Genomic DNA, 27174 nt, shown 5'->3' with positions numbered 1-27174 from the left:
AAACTCTGTTGAGTTCCTTGGGTAAACAAGCAGTTTCAGGTTTTTTGCATAAGGCAGCAGGCTTTCCTCAAGGGCTTTTCAAGAAGTTGCTCCATTAAATACCCAAGCCTCTGAGGATGGGAAACATCCCCAAAACATGATGCTGCCACCACCATGCTTCACAGTATTGCGATGGTGTTCTTTGGATTATGTGTTGAGTTTTGCTGCCTAACATTTACATTTATTCAAAAAGTTCAATTTTAGTTTTATCACACCACAAAACCTTTTACCATGTCTTTTTTGGACATTGAAATGTCAATGTGCTTTCTTGAGAGACTTGACATGCATGGCTCTGCTTCAAACAAGGTGTCAAACTAAAAGTAAAATTGTCAGGAAGCCAACACAACCACCAAATCACCAAGATCCACTATGGTAGCCTTAAGCTTGCAGCAGTGCGGAGAGGTCTTATGTTTGAGTAAGGTGTTGTGTTTCCAACTCTAATACAACTCTAATGGCTAAATACCTTGCTCTCCCATATCTCCATCCAGGTGACCCTGTAGTTTAACCCCCATCTAAACATTTAGTGATGATGTATCTCTCCAATCGGTTTCATTCATTCTTTGACCTCTTGAAATGGTATTCCGTGATTATCCTGGTTAATTTTTCAGGTCCGGGCGTGCTCCCCTGGGAGTTGGGGATGGTTTGGGGATGGAGATTCCCTCCTTCCGTAGCAGTGAACTGACCGGACTTCCTGTGTTTTTCTCCTTTCTCCTCTCCCATTTCTTGTCCTCATTCCCTCTCTTCTCATTTGTCTCATAGCTCGCGGCTACTCATGGACTCCCAGGAACCGCCGTCCAGAGAAGCTTCGTGATTCGCTGAAGGAGCTTGAGGTACCAGCCCCTAGGGACCCTGGGAGTTTTCCCTTTCCGAAACGCCCGATTGATTAACAAATAGGGGCATTCTCTCTTCTTTCTCTCACTCACTCCCTTGCTCCTCTCTCTCAACACCTCTCTTTCGCTGCCTGCTCTGTCAACGAGGGGGATATTTGAGGGGATCAGGGCTCTTCAGGTTTGGGCCCTCCCCTCCTCTCCTCCTCTCCTTCTTTCCCATGTCTCTGTATAGCAGTACAGACGTAGCTTTGTTTGCTAGGCCCTGGCTCGGCCTGTTTTCAAATCCTCCCCCTACCTCTACCTTCACCCCCCACCCCCCGCCATTGTTGGAAACTAGAAGCATCCCTCTCCCTCCCCCTCTCTCCCCCAATTGCCCAGCTGTGTTTGGAATGCTTCTGGAATGACTGACCCCTACACACACCTCTACACTCACACCCCTACACACACACCCCAACACACACATCTACACACCCCAACACACACATCTACACACCCCAACACACACGTCTACACACCCCAACACCCTACACACCCCAACACACACAGCTACACACCCCAACACACACGTCTACACACCCCAACACCCCACACACACATCTACACACCCCAACACACACATCTACACACCCCAACACACGTCTACACACCCCAACACACACCCCCAATCCGCTGCATCTCACCCTCCATGACTCTTACCTGTATCCTCTTTGTTTTTGTGTGTGATTTTCAGGACCTGTTGCAGACCAACTCAGTTGTTCACTCCAGATGGAAGACCAAGCATTGCTGTCAGGTAACCCCCCCCCCCACCCCACACACACACACTCTTTCTCTCCACACCCTCTCTCTTTCACACTGTCTCACACACACATACAGTCAGATGTAATTGAACTACACACCCCTGTGCACTGACCACCCGTCATTTCCAGTCAGTCAGAAAACATACCTGGACCACCCCACTCAAACTGCCCCCCACACCCCCCACACTGGTGCACTGGAGTGCCACCCCCCCTCCACACACACACACACACACACACACACACATACACTCTCCACTTAAAGTATGGGCCACATTCTATTTCAGCCCTGGCTCCTCCACTTAGCTCCTAGCTCCTCCACTTAGCTCCTAGCTCCTCCACTTAGCTCCTAGCTCCTCCACTTAGCTCCTAGCTGCTGGGTGGGTGTGGCCTGGTAGTACTGTATGGTGTTGGGTGGTAATGTGTCATGTGTGTCGGTTTAGCTGGCGCTGAGCAGTGGAGTCCTGGTGACTCTGACCCTGAACGGATCCCAGTTGGACCGGGTGTGTGTCGACAGGACGCTGGTGGGCCGTCTTCCCGCTGACACTGTTAGCAGTGGTGAGTCACCTCACACACACACACACACACACAGGCACGAAACCCCCCCATTCAAAAATCAGAGATGTTGTTTACGAGCTTGATACCACAACATCTACCTGACCCAATCGTCTGTGGTCTATTTCCTGTTACCCTGACCAATTGCCTCTGGTCTATTTCCTGTTACCCTGACCTTGTGGCTGTGGTCTATTTCCTGTTACCCTGACCTTGTGGCTGTGGTCTATTTCCTGTTACCCTGACTTAGTTGCTGTGGTGTATTTCCTGTTACCCTGACTTAGTGGCTGTGGTCTATTTCCTGTTACCCTGACCTTGTGGCTGTGGTCTATTTCCTGTTACCCTGACTTTGTGGCTGTGGTCTATTTCCTGTTACCCTGACCTTGTGGCTGTGGTCTAGTTCCTGTTACCCTGACCTTGTGGCTGTGGTCTAGTTCCTGTTACCCTGACCTTGTGGCTGTGGTCTATTTCCTGTTACCCTGACCTTGTGGCTGTGGTCTATTTCCTGATACCCTGACCTTGTGGCTGTGGTCTATTTCCTGTTACCCTGACCTGGTGGCTGTGGTCTATTTCCGTAAAAACATCTACATACACGCTGCCCCACACACACGTGCGCAGGTGGTGCCGCAGGTGAATGATGGAGGTAATTTAGGTAGCTAATTGACAGTAAATCCTTCGGTGTGTGTTCTGGGCGCCCCTGAAGAGGACACCGGAGTTGTTTTTCCATCGTCCACGCATTCTCCCCGGAATACCGTCCTGTTCCCGCTCCGGGCAGCACACGGAACTCTGGCACAAACCGGCTAATTACGTCTTATTATTGTGTGCGTTCCAGTCGGCACCCTAGCTCATCAGTAGTGCCCTCCTTTAGCCCCGGTCTCTGGGGAGAAGGGAGCCTTTTGGGGGCGTCCGGCATGTCTTCTTTTCTATCAATTATTTGTTCATAGTGTTGCTGTGCTCTCACCCCGTCTCCTGACACCTCTCTGTAAGCCCCTCTGTACCCAGAGTACACGTATTCACACACACACACACACACACACACACACACACACACGCTTAGACAGTAACTTAGACCCGTGCGCGCACATACGCACGCAGAGATACACATCAACCCTCACACACACACCCTGCTGGGCTTCATTGAAAGCCTCTGAGGCACTAATTACCGGAGTAATTGATGAAGGGTTCCGGGGAGTGTCTGTGGAATGGGGGGGGGCACATCTGTTACTGTTCAATTAGCTTGCGGCAGACGGACAAACAGACCTTTCCTACACTGGCCACACCTCCTGTATGGGGTATACAGTTACTATGACAGACTGTGGGAAAACACACCACAAGTCCTCAAGGACAATGGACTGTTCTAGACATTAAGTTAGGGTGTTAGGGTAACGCGTTTTAGGGTTAATGTTGGGGGTTAATGTTGGGGGTTAGGGTAACGGTATTAGGGTTAGGGGGTTAGGGCAACGGGTATTAGGGGGTTAGGGTAACGGGTATTAGGGGGTTAGGGTAACGGGTATTAGGGGGTTAGGGTAACGGGTATTAGGGGGTTAGGGTAACGGGTATTAGGGGGTTAGGGTAACGGTATTAGGGGGTTAGGGTAACAGGTATTAGGGGGTTAGGGTAACGGTATTAGGGGGTTAGGGTAACGGTATTAGGGGGTTAGGGTAATGGGTATTAGGGGGTTAGGGTAACTGGTATTAGGGGGTTAGGGTAATGGGTATTAGGGGGTTAGGGTAACGGTATTAGGGGGTTAGGGTAACGGTATTAGGGGGTTAGGGTAACGGTATTAGGGGGTTAGGGTAACGGTATTAGGGTTAATGTTAGGGGGTTAGGGTAACAGGTATTAGGGGGTTAGGGTAACAGGTATTAGGGGGTTAGGGTAACGGTATTAGGGGGTTAGGGTAACGGTATTAGGGTTAATGTTAAGGGGTTAGGGTAACAGGTATTAGGGGGTTAGGGTAACAGGTATTAGGGGGTTAGGGTAACAGGTATTAGGGGGTTAGGGTAACAGGTATTAGGGGGTTAGGGTAACGGTATTAGGGGGTTAGGGTAACGGTATTAGGGTTAATGTTAAGGGGTTAGGGTAACAGGTATTAATGTTTGGCTTAAATGGGATTTTGACGGGAGTCAAACTCCTCTCCCCTCCTCTTCTCACCTCCTCTCCTGTCCCCTACCCTCTCCTCTACTCCTCTCCCCTCCTCTTCTCACCTCCTCTCCTGTCCCCTACCCTCTCCTCTTCTCATCTCCTCTTCTCATCTCCTCTCCTTTCCCCTACCCTCTACTCCTCTCCTCTCCTCTTCTCACCTCCTCTCCTGTCCCCTCCCCTCCTCTTCTCATCTCCACTCCCCTTCTCATCTATTTTCATCTTCTCTCCTTTCCTCTACCCTTGCCTTCTCTTCTCCCCTCTTCTCACCTCCTCTTCTGTTTTCTCCTCTTCTCTCCCTCAGTTGGCGGCAGGGCATTCCTGTGGGGGGGGGGCACACTAGATTTTGCTAAACTTAACTCTCCTCACCCAGCTCCACAAAACCCCTATTTACACCCCCACCCCCCGTCCAAATTAATCTGTTTATTAAACCAATTAACTGGTGATGGGCGAGGAGGAACAAACCACATATGTGCTGTACTGATACTTTGCCTCGAATTTGCACACATGCGCGCGCACACTGACACACACTGACACACACTCACACACACTCACACACACTGACACACACTCACACACACTGACACACACTCACACACACTCACACACACTGACACACACTCACACACACTGACACACACTCACACACACTGACACACACTCACACACACTCACACACACTCACACACTGGATGTAGTATCCTGCACAACGATTAGTGGTGCCTTGTGCCATGTTCGCGCACAACTGTGTATGATCACGCTCAGAAAAAAATGCTAAAATTAATTTTGAAGCGTTCTCGGGGAGAACTCAGATGGCGCCTAGGAACAGTACAGGGCAGAGACACTTTAAAATCAGGTCAGTTCAGTAGTGTGTGTGTGTGTGTGTGTGTGTGTGTTGGGAAGGTAGAACGTCCCATATTACAGACTTAGGTTTAGCGGGTATTTAAATTAATACTTGTCTTACCGTCATTAATCATCGACTTAGCTCTGCCTAAACAAAGTCAGACACATAAAGTGTTTTTCTAAAAGATTACACGTCGTGTTTCACCCCAGTTGGCACACTTTCCCCAGCAGGGCCCAGGTCTGAAGGAGTGGACTGTGTAGGGCGTAGGGGGCAAATTAGGGTCCCTCCCGTTTTGCTATTGATCTGACTAGAATGTCTATGAACTGGATTATTAGATTTATATTTAATCCCAAATTAAGGGTAGGGGAGGGGCCTGGGGTGTTGGTTGGTCCACTTCACCCAGGTGGCTGATCGGGGATTAGGTCCGGGGGGGGGGGCACCCCCCTTAAAAATCCACTTAATGCTATTCCAATGATTTGCACACCCAAACCCACACAGACACGCGCACACACATGCCAGTCTCAGAGCAACATGTTGACATTGAGGTGCCATGGGTGCTTATCCAAAGCCTGTTTAAAACCTGGCCAGAGAAATCCACAGCATGAACAATCTGTTAAGGACCATAGTTGGGTGATCCGTGAGGCGGGTGCTCCGTTTGGCAACACGCTATACTTTGATGGTGTAAAAATATGTGTAATCTACTGCACTGCGTGACGCAATCACACACACAACACACACACACACACACACTGCACAGTTCCTCGTTGAAATTGACATGAAATGAAGGCTTAAAGGCAGAATTTTAGCAAAGGAATCTATGGGTCCTTGGTTTCATCATTAAACATATATTTTGGGATTGTGGTTTCCCAAACCTGGGTCGGGGGACCGGTATGGGTACAATGTTTTTTGGCCTTTGCTCTATAAGGTTGGTTCAAGCGATGAACTCATCATCAAGCTGCGGTTATTAAAATTAACGTGGCGTGGTACGTCTCTGGTCCCCTGGCCTGAGTTTGGGAAAACGCTTTCCTTAGAAATGTGATCTTCAGATCTGTAAGGCTCTACTACACCACTGCATTGATTTATGATGATTTCTTACACACACACACACAGATTTCAAGGCTTTTGGAGCAACATTATCCATGAACTCTCTGATTTCCTATCATCGTTTGTGCCAAAATCTGATTTAATTCTTATCCTTGGTGATTTTAATGTTTATGCCTGCTGTCCATCGAAGCCAGTTTTTACAACGTGTGGACTCATCTCATTTGAAGTCTGTAACTGGTCCTACACGTGAACATGGCCATGCCTGATCTTGTGTCGTCTTTAGGTTTTCCTGTCTTAAATGTTGAGTTGGATGATACTTGTCTGTCTGACCATTGACCCGTGATTTTTAATGTGTCACTCTCTTGTTCTTTACCGAAACCTCGTATGCCAGATTGCAGCACTCAGGCACTTAATCAGTCCACTGCAATTTTCTGATGCCTTCATAGCGTCTCCGTTTACTAGCCTTACAGAGACAACCTCCTTCTCTCTGGGTACAGAAGAGCCAGTTACTCCGTTTAACACCACCGTTACAGACATTCTTGATACTGTTGCCCCACTCGAACTCAAATGACCCACAGTCAAAGCTCAACCGTGGCTTGACAATGAGATTCGTGCCCTTAGACAAGAGTGTCAGAAAGCAGAGAGGAAATAGAAAAGAGACGCTGCGAGTGTCCAATGACAGCCCAGCATCCTACCAACGTCTTGTCAAAGCATCTAAACCATGTTACTGTACTCCCTGGTGTTACTGTTGAAATTACAGAACCATTATTTAGTTTCTTTATCAACAAGTTTGACATTTTTATTAGATCTCGTATCTCACTTACTGATCATGACCCTTCTGTTTTAGTCCTTTGACCTGCTTCATTCAGTTGCTTTGAAACTGTGGCCTTCTCAGCATTGATGGATGTAGTCTCACACATGAAGCCTGCCTTTTGCCCTACAGACATAGTTCCCTCACGTCTTTAAACATTACGGAATTCAAACAGCGTGAATGCAACTTTTACCTCAGCTATGACATTTTTGCTGAAATAACGTGGAGAGCAGAACGTTTATTAACAGAACTGAAGTGTACTCTTGTACAAAGATTACTATAGATGGCTAGCTAATAGCTATACAGTACCTATAATGAAAACAATGACTCCAATCACTCCATGGCTGGTTAATTTCTTTAGAAAACAAATAAAAATATAAAAGGGTTATGTGATACAATTACTCTTGGATTCATGGTATAACGGAGTGGATATATATTGCTATGTGCGACGGCTGAAAAGTACAGAGTGAATAAATATTTCTGAGAGACAGACATTGGAACGTCTGAGGAGAATCAATGAGGGGTCAAAACACTGAAGGTCAGGGATAATCACACAAGACCGCAAACCTCTCCAACTTAATGCCAGTAAGGAGGAACTTATACCATTTGGGACCCCCAATCAATTGTGGAACTATCTAAAAAATGTGGGGCCCTTGTCCACAAATGTGCACCCCCTTGCAAGAAATGTAGGTGTTATCTTTAATTCAGCTTTAAAATTTGACAAACAAATTAATTCTGTCAAAGGAAGCTTTTTTCATCTGAGGACTATTGCAAAACTAAAGTCCTTCCTCTCTTTTAAGGACTTGGAGATTGTTATAGAGGCATTTATATTGTCTAAAATTGATTATTGCAATTCTTTGTACTCTGGAATTTCTCTCTTATTATTTTCACGCTTGCAGCTTGTCCAGGATGCGGCTGCTCGATTGTTGACTGGTACCAGGAAGAGGCACCATATCTCCCTAATATTTGTCTGTCTTCACTGGTTACCAGTGAAATATAGAATGGATTTGAAGGTGCTGTTACTTGTTTTAAAGGCATTAAGTGGATTGGCTCCATTGTATATTTCAGATCTCCTTATGCTGTATCACTCTTCCAGGTCCCTTAGATCATCAAACCAGTTCAGATCTCCTTATGCTGTATCACTCTTCCAGGTCCCTTAGATCATCAGACCAGTTCAGATCTCCTTATGCTGTATCACTCTTCCAGGTCCCTTAGATCATCAGACCAGTTCAGATCTCCTTATGCTGTATCACTCTTCCAGGTCCCTTAGATCATCAAACCAGTTCAGATCTCCTTATGCTGTATCACTCTTCCAGGTCCCTTAGATCATCAGACCAGTTCAGATCTCCTTATGCTGTATCACTCTTCCAGGTCCCTTAGATCATCAGACCAGTTCAGATCTCCTTATGCTGTATCACTCTTCCAGGTCCCTTAGATCATCAGACCAGTTCAGATCTCCTTATGCTGTATCACTCTTCCAGGTCCCTTAGATCATCAGACCAGTTCCTTTTAGCCAGTTTTGTGTCATGTCATCCACAGCGGTGCTCTCTGATAGAATGCTGCTCTTGTCGTTCGTGGAGAGGAACCAGGTGTGCATTGTCTACCTGAACAGGAAGAACCAGAGCTCCTCCCCCGATGCCAGCCGACCACCAGACAAACTGTCCCCTTCAGAGATCAAGGTACACTCACCCATACACGTTCTATTTATTTTTTTACAGAAAAGGAAAATATTCATTATAATTTGTATATCACGATCTTGTCGAGAGATCATTGAATCACATTTGACATCATCGAATAATTTATTTTTAAGTTAAAGATCAACTTTCAGGTAGTTATAATAGGCTACAATTGATTACTTTTAGGATAACAAACATTGAACTGCCAATCAATGCCGGGCAATGACATTTGCACAGCCAGTCGCTGCCCGGGAATGAAATTTACACAGCCAATCGCTGCCAGGCATTATTTAATATCTGCTGTCTATATAGGAAAGAAAATATAACTTGTATGACTTGGTCGAATATGACGTAGTTGTTCTTGGTGACCACAGATCTCGGACGTGTGTGAAATACCGACCAAATCAGAAGTTTTATTATAAAAAGAAAATCTTCATTTTGCAGTTGGTTTGGTTTGGTCAGGTTATTTCAGAATGAATTCGTCTTCTCCATTCACTTACCCCTCCTTGTCTGTTTTGAAGTCATTATGTTGTTTCAACAGCAGCAGCGCTGGAAGGCAGTGAGAAGAATTTTTAGCCCACTATCAGACATTCCATATGTGCTTTTATAGACATGTACATTCATATAGACATTTACTTTAATAGGTTTTTGAACAGGCCAGTTAATTCGCAATAGTTTATTTAACAAATTAAAAAAGTGTGTGAATTAGTGGAAGGCAGGGGGCACGTTTGGAGAGAGCTGAGTGCTGTGTGCATTTTAAATTTGGGATGTCTTTATGGACACACTAAGCTGTAGAGCGTAAACCATGCATTTGGCTGGCCAGTCTGTGACACAAATGCATGCGCAATATCAACGTTTACTGCCAGACGAGTTAAAACAGTCTTTTTATATTTCAGATACATTTGGGTCTGATAAATATCCAACACAATTTAGATCCGATTATCCCCCGTCTCTGGCAGGTCTCGGATCAGATATTACCGACCTCCGATCCTCGTCGACTTCAGTATTGATTTTATAAAGTGAACTGACGGATGTTGTGGGTGTTGGACGGGAATTTAACGGATGCAGGTCAGCTTTGATATAGATTTCGTGATCTGATGACGACCTGTAGTTCACTGGGAGTAGAGTAATGTAGTCACAAGCTAATTAAGAAAGGTCAGTGAATGGGGGAAATGTCCTGACAAGTCGTAGCTTGCTGCTAGTAATGTAGAAAAGGTTGGGAGTGTTCTTGTTACAGGCCTTACTAGTGTGGCATGATTTTGTCCGCCCCCCCCCCCCCCACCCACCCAATCATATTTTTCCAATCCTGTCATTTTATGTATGATCAGGTTTTGGAAGACGTGTGGCAGCTCGTCCCGTTGTTTAAATTGGCAGGTGCTGTGCTAGTCTGTTGCGCTCCTTTGTCATTATGACAAGACCAAGTTGAATATTGCCTACAACACAGCGCGCCGTACGGAACGTTCCAGTACAATAGGAATCCCATTTTGGTGGCTTGCTTGTTTTCAGAGAGACAATACATAACCTGACGTCTGGAATGAGGCAGGGCGAGAATAACTATGAGGAAACAGTCAAATGCTGGCTTCAGTCTGGCTTTTCTATCATACAGAGCTTTTTGGTCGCTTACACGTTTTAGAAACATGATACAATAACTCAAGCTCTCAAAGGAAATGGGAGGGGGGGGGTAATGCTTGGAGGATGTAGACTTTAGTAACAAGCTTGGCTGAGCATTAAGTAGCCTTGTTTTTTTCTTTTCGTTATTTCATCGGGGTAAGTACGCCGCAAACACATTCTCATTTGCAAACTACCAAACAGCTTCCACCCTGTTGCCTTGGGGATTAGAACCAGCGACCCTTCGTTTACTGGTCAAACTAGGTTACCCTGTCGCCCCATTTATTTTTAACTGGTGTTTGTACCGTTGTTTGAAACTTGTTTCTTCTAAATTTGACCAATGACTTCTAAGTTTGAGGACTGTACATTTCTGTTCATCAGCTTGGACTTGTAATCAAAGTACTCAAGGTATATAACCTTTTAGCCAAAGTAAAATTACATTTCTCAGAAATGGTTGGGTGTCCTAGGTTGGTCTGATAGAAGAGGCTGCCTCCTTGTATCCAGTATTATGGTGCATTATGGGTTGGAATCTGGCCCAGTGCTCTGTGAGCAAAAACCCATGCTGAGTAGGTTTAGATCCCAAGCAAGCTGCCTACATTGTTAGAAGTACAATAGACCGACATGGCTTCTATGGTAGGTCAAATCAGTGTGCTGGAACAAGCTTGGTGGATTAGGAACGCAGGCGCTCGTGTGAACTTTCGTAATTCTTTTGCGTTGGATCAATGTCCACTTTTAACTTAAATGTTATTTTGATGCATATTTATATTTCGCTACAGCCATAACAGTGTCTTGTATGTCCAATTGCACAGTGGCCCCATGAAAATTCAGCCAATGCCGAGTCTTTTATGCTCTTGTGGGCGGGGCATCTGGAAGATGGATGACAACAATGCAGTATCACACTTCATGGACTATAGGACACTCACTCACACACACACACACACGACTGGAAAAAGGCAGAATGGTACTCAATGCACACAGACACAGACACAGACACACACAGACACAGACACACTCACGTTCGTAATCTGGTTAAGATTTCTATCCTTCTCCTTTATTTGTGTTCATGTGGAAGGTTTTACCTGTGTGTGTGTGTGTGTGTGTGTGTGTGTGTGTGTGTGTGTGTGTGTGTGTGTGTGTGTGTGTGTGTGTGTGTGTGTGTGTGTGTGTGTGTGGTGGCGGCAGGGGGGTGTGTGTATGTGGTTTGAGGTTGTTGTTTTGAAAATGTGCAAATTTTGGGGGTGTGCCGCTACGCTCTGCAGGCCGCAACCCTGATGCCAGGTAATGAGCTCTCGTGGTGATTTTTGAGGGGAACACACTTTCTTGCACACACACACACACAGAGACACACACACACAAACACAGATTCACACATGCATACTATCACTCATACATGATATGATGGCATTGAACTGCAGGTCTGTTTGAATGACCCTTGTCTTCATGGACACATTCTGGGGCAGATTGCATTGAGTCTGTCTGTCCTGGACACACAATGGAAGACACACACACACATGAACACACACACTCACATGAACACACACACTTACATGAACACACACACTCACATGAACACACACACTTACATGAACACACACACTCACATGAACACACACACTCACATGAACACACACACTCACATGAACACTCACACTCACATGAACACTCACATGAACACTCACATGAACACACACACTCACATGAACACACACATGAACACACACACTCACATGAACACTCACATGAACACTCACATGAACACTCACATGAACACACACACTCACATGAACACACACACTCACATGAACACTCACACTCACATGAACACACACACACTAGGCCCCACTTGTCATTACTGTAGATTGAATAGAGTCAGAGGGGACCGGGAAAAGAGGTAAGGTGAAGGCTGGGACAGGGACTCGTGTCTCGGCTGTGTTCATGGAAGGATAAAGGTTTATAAATATGTGAAGGAATACAGATACACATGCAAACTGATTACCAGACAGCGATGTGAGTGTTCGTGGATGTAAAACAGCAAATATCTGTCAACCCCTTCTTACACACTTCCCTCCCTCCCTCTCATCCAGCCACCCCTCCCTCCCTCCCCCTCCCTCCCCTCATTCCTCCCCCCCCCACCCCCCCTCTTGCTTTGCCATGTGTTATTTTTCTGCTGGCGTTTGCTGGTCAGCAATAAGCAAAACCACTTTCTGGGGGATTAGCTTGCAGCCCCTCTCCTAGCTTAGCCCAGTGGACCAGGGCCTGGCTGAACCAGACAGAGGGGGCACGGAGGGGGGGGGGGGAGAGGAGGGGGTCAGGGCGAGGGTTGGGGGGCTCCTCTTATCAGGGCCCTGCTTCTGGAGCCCCCTCTCCTGTCACCCGCAGCCCCCTACCTCACTCCACCCAGTGCCCCCAACAAAAGCCTGCTGGTAATGTGATAATGCCAGGGTTAGCGGTTAGCTTAGCGCCACCGACTAGCGCTAAGGACCCCCCCGCCCCCACCCCCGCCCGATTCATTTCTGTATTGTGGGGTTTTAGGATGTTTTTTGGGGGTAAGGGGGAGTGCATAATCAAGAAGTCTTATCCCCGTCCAAAGAAACGGCGGGTCTTTGTTGTGACTGAAATCACACTTGGCTTTAAAACCAGAGTGTTGATACACACGGGCAGAAGATGGGACCCATGACGATGTGAATCGGGTGTATTCTAACCGACTGTACATTATTAGAGAGAGAGAACGAGAACCAAGCCTCGCCACCCTCAGTCCATATCAGACTGAATGAAACCCCTACAATTGTATTGCCTCTGAGTGTGTGTGTCTGTGTTTGCATGTGATTATGTGTGTGTGTGTGTGTGTGGTAACAGTGTGTCTCTCTCTAGGTGTTGAGTGTGGTGTTGTGTGGTAACAGTGTGTCTCTCTCTAGGTGTTGAGTGTGGTGGTGTGTGGTAACAGTGTGTCTCTCTCTCTAGGTGTTGAGTGTGGAGGTGTGTGGTAACAGTGTGTCTCTCTCTAGGTGTTGAGTGTGGTGGTGTGTGGTAACAATGTGTCTCTCTCTAGGTGTTGAGTGTGGTGGTGTGTGGTAACAGTGTGTCTCTCTCTAGGTGTTGAGTGTGGAGGTGTGTGGTAACAGTGTGTCTCTCTCTAGGTGTTGAGTGTGGTGGTGTGTGGTAACAGTGTGTCTCTCTCTAGGTGTTGAGTGTGGTGGTGTGTGGTAACAGTGTGTCTCTCTCTAGGTGTTGAGTGTGGTGGTGTGTGGTAACAGTGTGTCTCTCTCTTTAGGTGTTGAGTGTGGTGGTGTGTGGTAACAGTGTGTCTCTTTCTAGGTGTTGAGTGTGGTGGTGTGTGGTAACAGTGTGTCTCTTTCTAGGTGTTGAGTGTGGTGGTGTGTGGTAACAGTGTGTCTCTCTCTAGGTGTTGAGTGTGGTGGTGTGTGGTAACAGTGTCTCTCTCTCTAGGTGTTGAGTGTGGTGGTGTGTGGTAACAGTGTGTCTCTCTCTAGGTGTTGAGTGTGGTGGTGTGTGGTAACAGTGTGTCTCTCTCTTTAGGTGTTGAGTGTGGTGGTGTGTGGTAACAGTGTGTCTCTTTCTAGGTGTTGAGTGTGGTGGTGTGTGGTAACAGTGTGTCTCTTTCTAGGTGTTGAGTGTGGTGGTGTGTGGTAACAGTGTGTCTCTCTCTAGGTGTTGAGTGTGGTGGTGTGTGGTAACAGTGTCTCTCTCTCTAGGTGTTGAGTGTGGTGGTGTGTGGTAACAGTGTGTCTCTCTCTAGGTGTTGAGTGTGGTGGTGTGTGGTAACAGTGTGTCTCTCTCTAGGTGTTGAGTGTGGTGGTGTGTGGTAACAGTGTGTCTCTCTCTTTAGGTGTTGAGTGTGGTGGTGTGTGGTAACAGTGTGTCTCTCTCTAGGTGTTGAGTGTGGTGGTGTGTGGTAACAGTGTGTCTCTTTCTAGGTGTTGAGTGTGGTGGTGTGTGGTAACAGTGTGTCTCTCTCTAGGTGTTGAGTGTGGTGGTGTGTGGTAACAGTGTCTCTCTCTCTAGGTGTTGAGTGTGGTGGTGTGTGGTAACAGTGTGTCTCTCTCTAGGTGTTGAGTGTGGTGGTGTGTGGTAACAGTGTCTCTCTCTCTAGGTGTTGAGTGTGGAGGTGTGTGGTAACAGTGTGTCTCTCTCTAGGTGTTGAGTGTGGAGGTGTGTGCTGGGCCAGGCCGTAGGCTGGGCAGGCGTGTGGGTCTGAACCTCCTCCTGGACGTTGCCGTGTGTTGGTGGCCTTTGGCAAGCCCGGACCAGTGGCCCTGGACCCCGAACACACACACCGACAACCTAACCCTGCTCAGCTGCTCCAGTACTGAGGGCCTCAAGGTACGCACACACACACACACACAGTGACCTTGTGCTGCTGAGCCAACGGCCTCAAACACTCACCTTTACACATATATATATATATATATATATACTCTGCTTGATACTCATGCGTCTTGCACGTGCGCGCACAAAAAAATTACAAGCACCTGCACACACAAACAAATGACAAGCCTACCTACTAAAACAATATAATATTTAACCTCTTCAGAAGAGGGCATTTCCATCTCCTGAGACAAGAGGAGCGTCAAGCCTCATGCTCAAACAGAATGTGTGTGTGTGTGTTTGACGGTGTTGTGTGCGGGACAGTGAGTGCGTGTGAGAATGCGTGAGTGCGTGTGTGAGTACACGTGTGTGTGTGTGTGTGTGTGTGTGTGTGGGCGGGTCCACCTCCCAGGTCCTATGGTAGCTCTATCTGTGGCCTGTTTTCCCGTCAGCATGTGGAGGAGTAACACGCAGACAGGCAAACCCAAATTACAGAACAAACACGGCTTAAGAACCCGCGTCCCGCTCCTCTCCAACCGTATGTAAAACATACAGCAGCATGGAGACTGAGGAGGTGGGGGGAGGGAGAAAAGGGGAGCGTTTCCAATTCACTTTATAAAAACACATTTGCCAAAGATGAGGTTTGGGGGGGGGATGTTAATATCATGGAAGCAGATGCTGTCATACGCTTCTCTCCTCGTTTTGGTATGCTCTCCCCACACGTTTATCACACTCCTTCACCTAGTTGTTTTATTTTCTCCTTCCATGGCCCCCCCATCCCTCCTTCTTCCACGGTTTTAAAAGAACATTAAACACCCCTCGCTTTCCTCGTCTCTTTAATTATCATTATTCAGATGCTCTGTGGGAAATGAAGTGTGGTGTGTGTGTGTGTGTGTGTGAGAGAGAGATTGTGTGTGTGTGTGTGTGTGTGTGTGAGAGAGAGAGAGAGAGAGAGAGAGATGGAGTCTGTGTGTGTGTGTGTGTGTGTGTGTGAGAGAGAGAGAGAGAGATGGAGTCTGTGTGTGTGTGTGTGTGTGAGTGCGCATGCGTGCACTGGCGTGTCTCCTTCGCGTGCACTTTCCTCGTGCGCGTGCCAGCTCGTGCGTCTACCCGTGTGTTTGACGGCGTGGTGTGAAATTAAGCAAGCAGTTTATTTAAAAGGCATGGAGAGAATCAAACGCTCGGAGCTCATCTGAGGAGGAGAAGAAGGAGACGCAGTGAAGATCCAGAGACTTCAATCACTCCCAGCTCATATATGTGTGTTCCTTTTGTTCAGGCAGCTATCGGCCACGCTAAGCCCGTTTAGCTCTCACTCTCCCGCTATTTAAAAAGCCTGATTCCTGTTCCCTATGTGGTCTTAATTCTATACCCCTCGCAGATACGAAGCCACGCCACGCTTACGAGAGGCACGCTACGGAGAAAATTATATACAGAAATATGATTTTATGCAGCGGGTTACAGTAACACATTTTAATTCCCGGGAATTGTGTATTTTGATTGTGTTAATTGTGATAAAAAGAAGGGAACAAATGTTGTTTAAAGATGTTTTTTTTTTTCGTATGTTTGCTTTGTGTGTTGTTAGTCTTTCTGTCTGTCTGATGGGGCGTTTGTGTGCGTTTGTGTGCGTTTGTGTGCACGTGCGCCTCTATGCATGCACGTGTTTGTGTATTGCGTTAATTCCCCTCTGTCCTGTTGTCTGTCAGAACAGTCCTTCTCCAGTCATTTGATCTGACTGTGTGATTCCACACGCTATTAATTAAATATGAGTTAATTAAATATCACAGACATGTAGACATCTCTGCCTTTCCTTCTTGGCATCTCTTCAAAAACTAACAGATGATGTAGAAAGAACAAAACGCACAGAAAAGTAGTCAGACACTAAACAAATAATAGAACCCAATGAAAAGGCCCCAGCATGCTCTCTGGTGTACAGAACCAAAACAGAACTTTACTGGCCTGGGATTGGTTAGAATGGTATAATCAGTGTTCTGATTGGTGTATACTTCCAGGGTTAAGGGTCAGTCTTTGTGTCTGTTGACCTATCCCGCCTTTCTGATACCTTGACTTTCTAATTGTTCATCACCTTTTACTCCCCCTTCCTTCTCAACCTACTTCCTGACCTCCATGCGAAAGAGTTAGGGCAACAACCGAGCAAGGGAGCAGGTCAAATGAGATAAGGGTGGAAGGAGCGTCCTCCCTCTGACCTGTGTCAGTCTTCAGACGGGAATCCCAGAACCTTTTCTCAGATGCACTGTTGAGGAGAGCAGGTCATTTGAGGACCGGAGGTCAGTTGAGGAAAGTAGGTCAGTTGTGGAGAACAGGTCATTTGAGGAGCAGAGGTCAGTTGAGGAGAGCAGGTCGGTTGATGAGCGTCCTGTCCCTCCCCTTCCTGTCCCACCCCTTCCTGTCCCTCCCCTTCCTGTCCCACCCCTTCCTGTCCCACCCCTTCCTTCCTGAACTCCTGAAGCATCACTGATTGATCACTTTGATTGGATGTTTACAGTATTGAGTTGCACCAACAGGGTATTTCCTGTCTTCAAGCCCCCATGCTACCTTTTTAATTACATTTACATGTGTGAGCCAACATACCTGCATACCTGTGCACGTGCGTGGTGAGTGAGTGAGTGAGTGAGTGCGTGCGTGAACTAGCCATGCGGTCTGGGTAGTGCCATAGAATGGTGTCATTGGCTGGGTAGGTGTGACTCACCATGAGGATGATCCAGCATGCTCTCCCTTCTGCCACACACACACACACCCTCCCTTTTCTGGGTTGTCGGACCCACACCCCATTTCCAAAACCCTCTCCCAACCTCACCCCCCTCTCCTTCCTCCAATCCTCTGGGGTGCAAACAGGAGCTGGCCCTAGGGGATTATGGGTAAGAGAAATATGGACCCTAAAACGTTGGTCTGTGTCCTTCTCGCTGTAGACCATGTTTGTGCCTCAGATGACACCCTGCTCCCTCGTTAGTGGACTACATTTGACCCCTCGGGTATCCCAGGGAACATTAGGCAAAGGAAGTGCACTAGGGTGTAATTTGTGATTCAGCCCATAGTGGCAAAACCTGCCCAAGTCCCTGTGTGGCAACGTCTGCCAAACCCCGCTCTGCTCTGCAGCAGGGAGACTGGCTGGCACGGACACATGGCGAGAGAAGGATGGACAGGGAGGGAGAACGGGGGAGGGACATGTTCTGTCTACCCAGCTAGATCGTTTAAATCCTCCACCGAACCCCCTGACTCACTGTCTCTCCACAACACCCGCCGTCTGAGTTTTTGCGGATGTCTTTCTTGGTTGGCGTATGACTTTCCACTCTGTCTGGTTCAGTTCAACACCATAAACGTACAGAGTAACAAATCAACCAGCTCAGTCAGTCAGTTCAATGATCTACTGAATTGAACTGATCTTCCAGTTGCGTCCCACCAAAGTGCCGCGGCCCGGGAGAGTCGTCCTGCCCTGAGGTAACGACCGCAGGCTGTGGGCTTGTTTGTTGCTTGTTGTGTTCGCCAGCCCGGTGAAGTCAGACGAAAACATCGGCGACCTTGAGTTGAACGGAGCACTTATCGTGGGCCTGCTTGACTGACAGCTCATCTCTAGAGAGTTAAGTGTAGGGAAGCTATGCTGTTATTTCTTTTTTTCTTCGTGTCTCTCTCACTCCCTCCCTCTCTCTCTCTCTCTCTCTCTCTCTCCCCCGTCTCCCTCTCTCACCTCCTCTCTCTCTCTCTCACCCACACTGTCTTTTTCTCCCTCTCCATCTCTCCATCTCAATCTATCGTTCTTTTGCTTTCTATCTTTTTCCTGCACTGATTTTTTTTTTTTGTCGGTACTCTTCTCTCACCCTGTGTCCTCCCGTCCCTCCCTCTCTTCCCCTCTTTTCCTCTGCTCTGCCCCCCCCGTCCCTCCAGGTGCTGAGTTCCATGCGGACCGGCGGGGATCCATTGGATGTCCGCTTCAGCCTCTTGCAGCCTTACCACCTCCTGTCTGTGGAGCTGCCTGAAGGACCCCAAGTAAACCCCCGAGGACCCCACGCCGACGGTCCCGGGGCGTCCTGGGCGGACGCCTGCGTGTACGAGTGTGCCCGCGGGCGCCTCCAGCGCCTTTCCGTGACCCGGATTCCCCTCTCGTCGCGCCCCATCTCCTGCAGCCGTCACCCGTCGGAGAGCGCCCTGCTCCTGGGGCTTGGGGACTCCTCGCTGGTGCTCTACGATGAGAGGAGGGGCGTGACGCTGCTCGCCCCCTGCCCCGTCCCGCCCAGCCTGGTGGCCTGGCATCCTGCGGGGGGTTTGGCGGTGGTGGGGGGAGGTCAGGGAGAGGTCATGGGCCTGGACGTGGGCTTGGGTCCGCTCGGTATGAGCACGCACCACGTCACACACACACACACACACACACACAGGCACATGATACATTAATACCTAAGGTGCCAGCACTCATTCGCAAAATATATATATTCTTTTTTATAAAACATCTGCGGCAGACGTAACACTTCACCAAACGCCCGGGAATAATACCGACAGCACAACGCTAGTATCCAGCTCTGCACACCTTCACCAGCGTCACCATACAGGAGCCAAATCTTCCCCCGTTTACAGCCAATGTGTTTTGTCGTGCTCCCGTAGGTTTGACCCTGGTGGGGGAGGACCCGGCCCCAGCCGCCCCCACCCTGAGGCTGGCCCAGCACCTGCGCTGCCCTGGGGGCCTGGAGGGGCTGCAGTGGGCTGGGGGGTCCGGGCCGGGCGGCGGCACGGAGGGAGTGGATACGCTGATGCTGACCTTCCACCGAGGGCCGCTGGTCGCCATGGCGCTCAGACTTGGTGGGTGGACCGGAAACAGAGTGGGGAACGAACACGCACGTGAACACACAAAGGCACGCGCGCACGCACGCACACACTCACACAACAGGCGTTCAGTCCTCCTCCCGGAGAACTGCTGCTTGTCCTTGTGCAGGGTTTTGATCCAGCCCTGCGCGAACACACTGCTGACGGGGAGCAGCTGGTGAGTAACGGCAGCTGATTCATCTCTCCAGAAGGAGGCGTGCGTTGGGCACTGTTGGTGTGTGGGTCAGTGGGTGGATGAGGTCCACGCTGGTGTGTTTCACTGAAGGAGATCAGGACTTTCGTATTAATTGGATTTGGGGACAGGGCACGGTGTAAGCGGAGAGCTAGACCCAGGCGGACGAGGTCCGGACGAGGTCTGGACGAGGTCCGGACGGGACGTAGTCATCAGAGCGTAGCGGTGGCTTGCATGCGCTGTCCTGATTCATGCAGTGTGTGTGTGTGTGTGTGTGTGTGCGCGTGTGTGCGCCCGCAGTGGTAAAACAAAACCCTGCCCACCAACTAGGTTCCTACGAGGAGTGCATCTACTCACGCCCTCCTGCTCCTCGTTTTGAGGGAAGTTAATTTTTGCGAGGCGGCCGGTCAACGAGGAGAACCAGGAGTCATATAGCTCACAGAGGTCATTCAATAATCGCCCCGGGGCCACAGGCCCATCAGGTGCATTGTGGGATGCATTTTTCCGATAAATCGTTTACAGTGGCAGTGTGTCCCCCTGGGGGGGCCAGATAAAGTTAGCCAATCAAAACCCTCCTGCTGTGGAGAGGGGCCCATCTCTTAATTGTTGTGACTTTGGAGAAAGATGTGACACTACCATAAGAAGCGTGTGTGTGTGTGCGCGCGCGTGTGTGTTTGGGTGTGTGTGCGCACGCACATTTGTGTGTGTGTGTTCGCACATCTGTGTGTGTGTGTGTGTGCACATGCACACATGCGGGTTCTGACAATAGCCCCCTTTCCACAGATCATCTGCCAAGGTTTTGATGAAGAAAGTAACTGTCTTTCAGCATGATAATTCTTGCTAACGTTTGTGTGTTTCTGCTCTGCGTGTGTGTGTTTGTGTTCGCGTACACTCGTTCATCACTCTTTCCGTCTCTCTGTATATTTGTCTTCCTGCTTGTTTAGCGCTTCTTTTATTTATTGACTCAATTCATTAGGCCTGCTGCATGGTGGATAGAGGGGGAGAAGGATGGAAGGAGAGTGATCGAGGGAGAGGAGAGAGGGAGTGAGTGAGTGAGTTGGAAGCAGTGAGGAAGAAAGACAAGAAAGACTTGGCCCGCATCCAGTTTTTTTTCTTCCTCTATTTTTTCTTCCAGAGGAGGCCCTCCCTCGCGCTTCCCTCTGCCTGGCAGAGTTATCTCATCTGGGCACGCGTTCGGCAGGCTGGGGCTGTTCGCAAGAGGCTACGGAAGGGCAGCTCAGTGCGTGCCGCGCCACACGTCCTTTGAAAGAGACTCAGGTTTTTTTTTTTCTCTTTCTCACAAATAGAGAGACAGAACGAGAGAGAGAGAGAGAGACGCTAATAAACGTGTTTACACAGTGTTGACAGAAACTCACCGCCTTGGGGTGCATCGTCAAGGATGCTGCTCAGTGCTGTTGTCTTTGTCTCGTCTTCTCATCCACTTTGGGTTTTTTACCTCAGGCTTTGGTGTTGCAATTTGTCTCCTTGCTGTTGGTAGAAAGGTTCCTTACCTCTGACTTAAGTGAGTCGTAACATTGTCTGTGTCATTTCAGGGGGACTTTAATGATACATAATAGGGTTGTCAAACCCATTCCGTGGAGAGCCTGGTGCCTGCTTGGTTTTTTTCCCTTTTAATTTCGATCTACATAACCAGGAGAGAGGAGCGCCTGCCAACACTGGCCCGCCGGGGAATGAGTTTGACATGTGCGACATGCAGTGTAAGACCAGGACAGTGGAGGACAAGAAATGGTCAAAACAAGAAACTTCTTTCAAAATAAAAGTGTGAAACACTTGAATAAACTTATCACCGTTCATGGGTCGAAACTGCCACACAATTATCGGTAGGCACAACTGCAATATACATTAAACCAAAACTTTTGATTTGACAAGGCAAACAATCTGTTGATCTGCCCTTGAGCAAGGCCATCAGTCCTAATTGTTGCTGGGGCAAATTAAGTAATGGCCATCCCCTGGCTCGGAAGCTGCCCTAGGCAAATGTGGATTGTGTAAGCAAAAAAAAATATAATTTGCATTATGGGTAAAATACACCTTGTTCATGTGTAAAAAAAAAACGAAGGCCAACACTAAGGGCCAGTTTTGTGGAGACAGATCACTCGCTGCTCTTGACTACTTCCAGGAATCAGGGTGGAGTCTCCACCCACCTGTTCCCCTGAGACTGATGAACAAGACCACCACACACAAACATCACTGTCTTATTTATACAGGCTCCATTCATTCTCCCAAATCATTCAAAACTCTGAGTGAGGTGTGAGGTTCACCTGCCAGGCTTTCTGGTGTGTCACTGACAGAGGTCAGGCTAGCCAGGCTTTCTGGTGTGTCACTGACAGAGGTCAGGCTAGCCAGGCTTTCTGGTGTCACTAGTAATCTAGGGATTAGGCTAGTCAGGCAAGTCTGTGGTGAGACTTAGCTAGGAGCACATGCAATTTTGTACCCATATCCCTGCCCACACATGTTCTCTCACACACACACACACACACACATCTCAGCTGGTGTATTGGACACATTAGCTAACTCTTTGGGGGATTTAAGGGGGTTGTTAATTGCCAGCTTGTAATTTTAATTAGGACTAACAGCCCCCCGTTCATTAAATTGATTAGACAATAAGGTGGACGCGTCATTTTTCCCCTGTCCCCTTATCGCCTGGTTCTGCCCCCCCCCCCCTCACTACCATACTCACACACACGGGGGGGCACCAAGGACCAAATGAAGGTTAGTATCAGCAGAAAACACAAAGACCCACACACACAAACTAAATACCCATGTAAGCAGTCATACACAAACACAGAGCGAAGGATGAGGGGAGAGGTAGGAGAGAGAGAGAGCAAGGCCAATAGAGAGAAAGAGAGAGATGATGCAATTGATTATGCCTGATGACTGCAGGTGATTGATTATGCTTTTCTTCCCTAGACATTGAGTTCAGGAGGATTATTTGTCTGATGAATAATGAAAGGAGAAGGTTTGGTTCTCATAGAGACCGGAGAGGTTCCCTGGGTTCTGTCTGTGTGTGTGTGTGTGTGTGTGTATTAGAGGCAGGTGTTGACTGCTGCAGGTGATAGTAATCAGGTGATACACTCATACCAGTCACACAACCTACAGTGGATCATACACACACACACGTTAACTTACTGTAGCAATCTAAATAGGGATACCAACGTTGATTGCCCTAACCTCAACTTAACCTCAACCAAACGTTAACCTTAATAGCCTAGCATGTATGAGGTAAAGTAGGCCGAATGCCTCTCGCTAAAGGGTAATGCCTCTAACTGTAATACTGAAACTATACCCAAATTCTGAACTTCTGAAACTATACTTCTGGCACTATACCCAAATTCTGAACTTTGAAACTATACTTCTGAAACTATACCCAAATGCATCTTTTGCCTTAAACCTCGAAACAAAAACATTAACAAAATCGTTACAGGTAAGGTTGAGATTGGATCACACCATCACAAACACACACATACACACACACAAACACACACATGCACACACACAAACACACACATGCACACACACAAACACACAGACTAGAGTGGATTACATATTCACACACACACATAATGTATAGAGTGGATCACAGCTACGCAACACATTGCTTGTTGATTAACCTGACTGTCCAGCTAATTGTTTGACATGTCAATGTCAGTCCTCAGTTCTTCTGCAGACTGGGTCTTTAAAGACATGCTTACTGCTTGTAGCCATGTTACTTAACTCACAGAATACATGAACATTGTTAATAGCTTATAGACATAACTGTTTATAGCTCATTTACTTAAGCGCTTTAAGACATTGACACTGCTAATACCTCCTTATGTAACTCCTGCATATAGCTTACCTAGCTGCTTAAAGATACTGTATCCTGTTCATAGCTTATTTACTTCTCTAACTTCTTAAATAAATTATTTCTGCATATTTATATTTGCTTAAATAAATGATTTCTTTTTGGTCTTGGGCTCGCTAGGTTTGACTATTAGTAATAGCCCATCAGTGGACCTTGAAAGATGTTTAATCTTGAACAGCGTTCCCTTGTTCTCCCCCTCTCTCTGCCCTCTCTCCATTCTCTCCCTCTCTGCCTTTCCTCTCTGCCCTCTCTCCCCTCTTCAGGTGCTCTGTCAGGAGGTCAGCTTGGTCCAGAGGTGCTGTTGCAGCAGAGGTTACGCTGCTGTCAGGTGGACCAGGCGCTAGGCATTCTGGGAGCCATGGATTGGAGCACCATGGGAAGTGAGTGTTACCGGGCACTGATCTCCATCACAGACCACCTACTGAGGCTGGATCTGAACCAGACCAGAGAAGGTAAGATCCAGGTCCATTCATTCATCTTGTGTCAGGCACAGCCATCAATCAAACATGCTGTCAACCAATTAGTGTTCGTTATTCTGTCCGCAGTCCAGTTGGAGGCAGCTTTGGGCGTTTTCTATGCGCCGACACGCCCCCTCTCTGACACGGTGGTTCTAGAATACAGGGAGCCAATCAGCAAGTATGCCCGACGCTTCTTCCACCATCTGCTCAGGTAACCCCACCTTACTTCAACCTTTACTCCATTCACCTTAATGCAGTAACATGTGGAGTAGCCACACCCACCAATGTTTGCCCAAACAAAAACAAAAACTGTATATCTGCACTGTGGTAAACAAAGTAATAAAGTAACTGAAAAAGCCCTAACAGAACAGAAGGTAACAGCACTGGGTTAATTAAGAAATACAATGAATTAGTTTTGTAATAACGATGGTTGTCTTGCTCTCTCTCTCTCTCACACACACAGACACACACACACACACACACAATAAAGATTAAAGTTGGGAGGCTGAGTATCTCCCTAGTACAGTATTCAACTTCTCCACACCAGAGCCAACATGAAACAAACCAACCAAAGACACACATTTTCCTTTGATGTTGAGGAAAGGATGAATGTAGGTGGTTAATATGAGAGAAAAAACAGAGAGGACAAAGCTCTGCTTTACAAAAACAGTCTTCTGAAGCCGCTAAGCAATAATACTTGGCTAGCCTATTTACAACTGATTTACTCCTTATTGAGCTAGCCTGGTTACAACTGCTTTACTCCTTATTGAGCTAGCCTGGTTACAACCACTTTACTCCTTATTGAGCTAGCCTGGTTACAACCCAGTTGCCCTTCATTTATATAGCCTGGTTACAACCCGTGTGTATTCTAGTGTTCCTAGTACATATTGATTGTGTTCATACTCATGTACAGTACTCCTGCTCTCCTTAGCAGTTCAGCCTGCTAGTATAATTCTTCCACGTATTATAAGCCTTCATAGTGTCTTGTGATATTGTTTATAATCATGATGCGTCTGTAGACACCAGCGCTTTGAGAAGGCTTTCCTGCTCGCGGTGGACATTGGCGCTAGAGACCTGTTCATGGTGAGCTCCCCTCTTCTCTCCCTCTCTCCATTCCTGTCCTTCTGTCCGTTCCTGACACTCTTGTCTCACTCTTCCTGACCCTCTTTTCTCACTCTACTCTCACTCTTCCTGACCCTCTTCTCTCACTCTTCCTGACCCTCTTTTCTCACTCTTCTCTCACTCTTCCTGACCCTCTTCTCTCACTCTTCTCTCACTCTTCCTGACCCTCTTCTCTCACTCTTCTCTCACTCTTCCTGACCCTCTTCTCTCACTCTTCTCTCACTCTTCCTGACCCTCATCTTTCACACACTCTTTCTGTGTCCTGGTGACCAGCAGGTGGAAAGGTCTTATGATCTCAACGCTGCCTTTTCTTTTCTCCCTCTTCCCTCTTGCTCTCTCCTCTCTTGCTCTTTCACGGCCCTCGTGGCCTGAGCGCCGCCTTTTCTTCCCTGTCCTCACATCTCTTGTCGCTAGCTGGCTCTTTCTTTCACTCCGCGGTGAAACGTTCTTGTGTGTCTGACCCCTTTCTTTTTGGGGGGCCCCCGTTTGCTTCCCTCTCCATGCTTCACCAACGCCAACCTAGCCATTTAATGTCTACGCCTTGCGCCTCCTTCCTCCCTCGAGCCCCCCGACCCCCTTCACACCTCCCCCCCACTCCCTCAATCACACTGATAGCAATGGTTCCAATTCACTCCATACTAAGTGGAGCCGCTGTGAAGCCGAATTGAAAAGGTGGAGCCGAGTCTGTCTAGCATGAAAGAACAGAGAGAGAGTGGGGGGGGGGGGGTGAAGGGGGAGAAAGAGAGGGGGACATAGAGAGAGAGGGGAGAATGTAAAGGACCGCTGTGTTTCTTACGAACCATACAAGACAGAATAAGGACAGAGAATAAGCAAGAGTGGAGAAAGCGACGGGGAAAAAATAAGGAAAGGAGGCGAAGAAGGAAGAAAGGAAGGTAGGAAAGAAAGAAAGAAAGAGGAGAGAAATTAAGTCTTTACAGTGGCATGTGAAAGATTCAACAAGCCTGATGCAGGATCAGGAAAGAATAGAAAGACATATTTCTCTTTTACATTTTTTATTTTAGAACAACAAAGAGAGCAGCTAAGGAGAGAACAGAGAAAGAGAACGGAGACCCACGACGGAATGAGGGAGAGAAAGAAAGGGGTTAAAGAGAGAGAAGTGTGTGTGTGTGTGTGTGTGTGTGTCAGTGGCGTTTAACCCTGCTGGTCCTCTAATTAGGCCTTAGTTAACTTGTCTAACCGGGTGGGGCGCTTGGGTCCCCATCTGACGTCTGTACCCCCCCCCCCCCCCCCCCCCCCACAACCCTGCAAAAATACTCAGCAGGATCCAACCCCACTACATTGTTTTCCAGACTGACAATTGAAGTCCTCCAACCTGAATGAAAAGGTCTTTTGTAGAACCAAAGACTGGTTGGTGTGGGACTAACTGGAGGGATGGGGAGTGATGAGGAGGTGGAAGAGGAGGTGGCTGGTGGAGGAGGGTGGCGGAGGAGGTGTGTGTTTGCATGTGAATGCCTGCATATGTGTGTATGTACACGTATGTACTGAGTGTGTGTGTGTGTGTGTGTGTAGGGCAGGTGGGAGAAGTGTTCATTATGGTTTTCAGGAGTGTTTTGCATAATTAGTGACATAGCCCACTAATTAGACCCCTTTGATAACAAACCGATAATGTAACCAATTAGGTCACTCCGTCTGTCGTCAGCAACACGCCTTATTTAATTTCTTCATCCTTCTCTTTTTGATGTGATGGCTAATTAATTAATGAAGTGGGGAAATCAAATGTGTGATAGCTGAATCAGATGCAGGGCTTTGTTCCAGAATGGGGCTTGTTATGTTATGTCAGATATGGTGGGAAGGATCAAGTCACACATGTTCACACACACTCAGTAAAGCTTACAGGGGGAGGGATCAGACTTCTCCAGCAGTAAGCTCATTGTTGTACTTGGATGGCTAATTAACATTATTAAAATCTTAAGTCCTCTACGAACGCCTATCTGATAAAAGGGTTAGTCAAACACCGCTACGGATTACAGGTGTGTGTGTGTGTGTTTGTGCGTGTGCGCGCATGAGCACACACACAACTATGATGTGTATTAGTGTTGCACACA

General features: G+C 47.7%; 1 protein-coding gene across 4 annotated transcripts in view; it reads left to right on the top strand.

Annotated features, from left to right (window-relative positions):
- wdpcp (WD repeat containing planar cell polarity effector) overlaps nucleotides 1–27174 on the top strand; it is a 72853-nt gene that overhangs the window by 32413 nt on the left and 13266 nt on the right. For all 4 annotated transcript variants that reach the window (XM_029120032.2, XM_029120029.2, XM_029120030.2 and 1 more), the window contains exons 5-14: nucleotides 799–869; nucleotides 1600–1659; nucleotides 2107–2221; nucleotides 8594–8733; nucleotides 14494–14679; nucleotides 18565–19006; nucleotides 19276–19470; nucleotides 23792–23980; nucleotides 24074–24197; nucleotides 25006–25069. In XM_029120032.2, the coding sequence (XP_028975865.2) occupies nucleotides 799–869; nucleotides 1600–1659; nucleotides 2107–2221; nucleotides 8594–8733; nucleotides 14494–14679; nucleotides 18565–19006; nucleotides 19276–19470; nucleotides 23792–23980; nucleotides 24074–24197; nucleotides 25006–25069 (1586 nt within the window). The remainder of the gene's footprint in view (nucleotides 1–798; nucleotides 870–1599; nucleotides 1660–2106; nucleotides 2222–8593; nucleotides 8734–14493; nucleotides 14680–18564; nucleotides 19007–19275; nucleotides 19471–23791; nucleotides 23981–24073; nucleotides 24198–25005; nucleotides 25070–27174) is intronic.

The sequence above is a fragment of the Esox lucius genome, chromosome 5 (genome assembly GCF_011004845.1).
Source record: "Esox lucius isolate fEsoLuc1 chromosome 5, fEsoLuc1.pri, whole genome shotgun sequence".
Taxonomy (NCBI): domain Eukaryota; kingdom Metazoa; phylum Chordata; class Actinopteri; order Esociformes; family Esocidae; genus Esox; species Esox lucius.
This window is presented reverse-complemented; position numbering and strand designations above follow the sequence as displayed.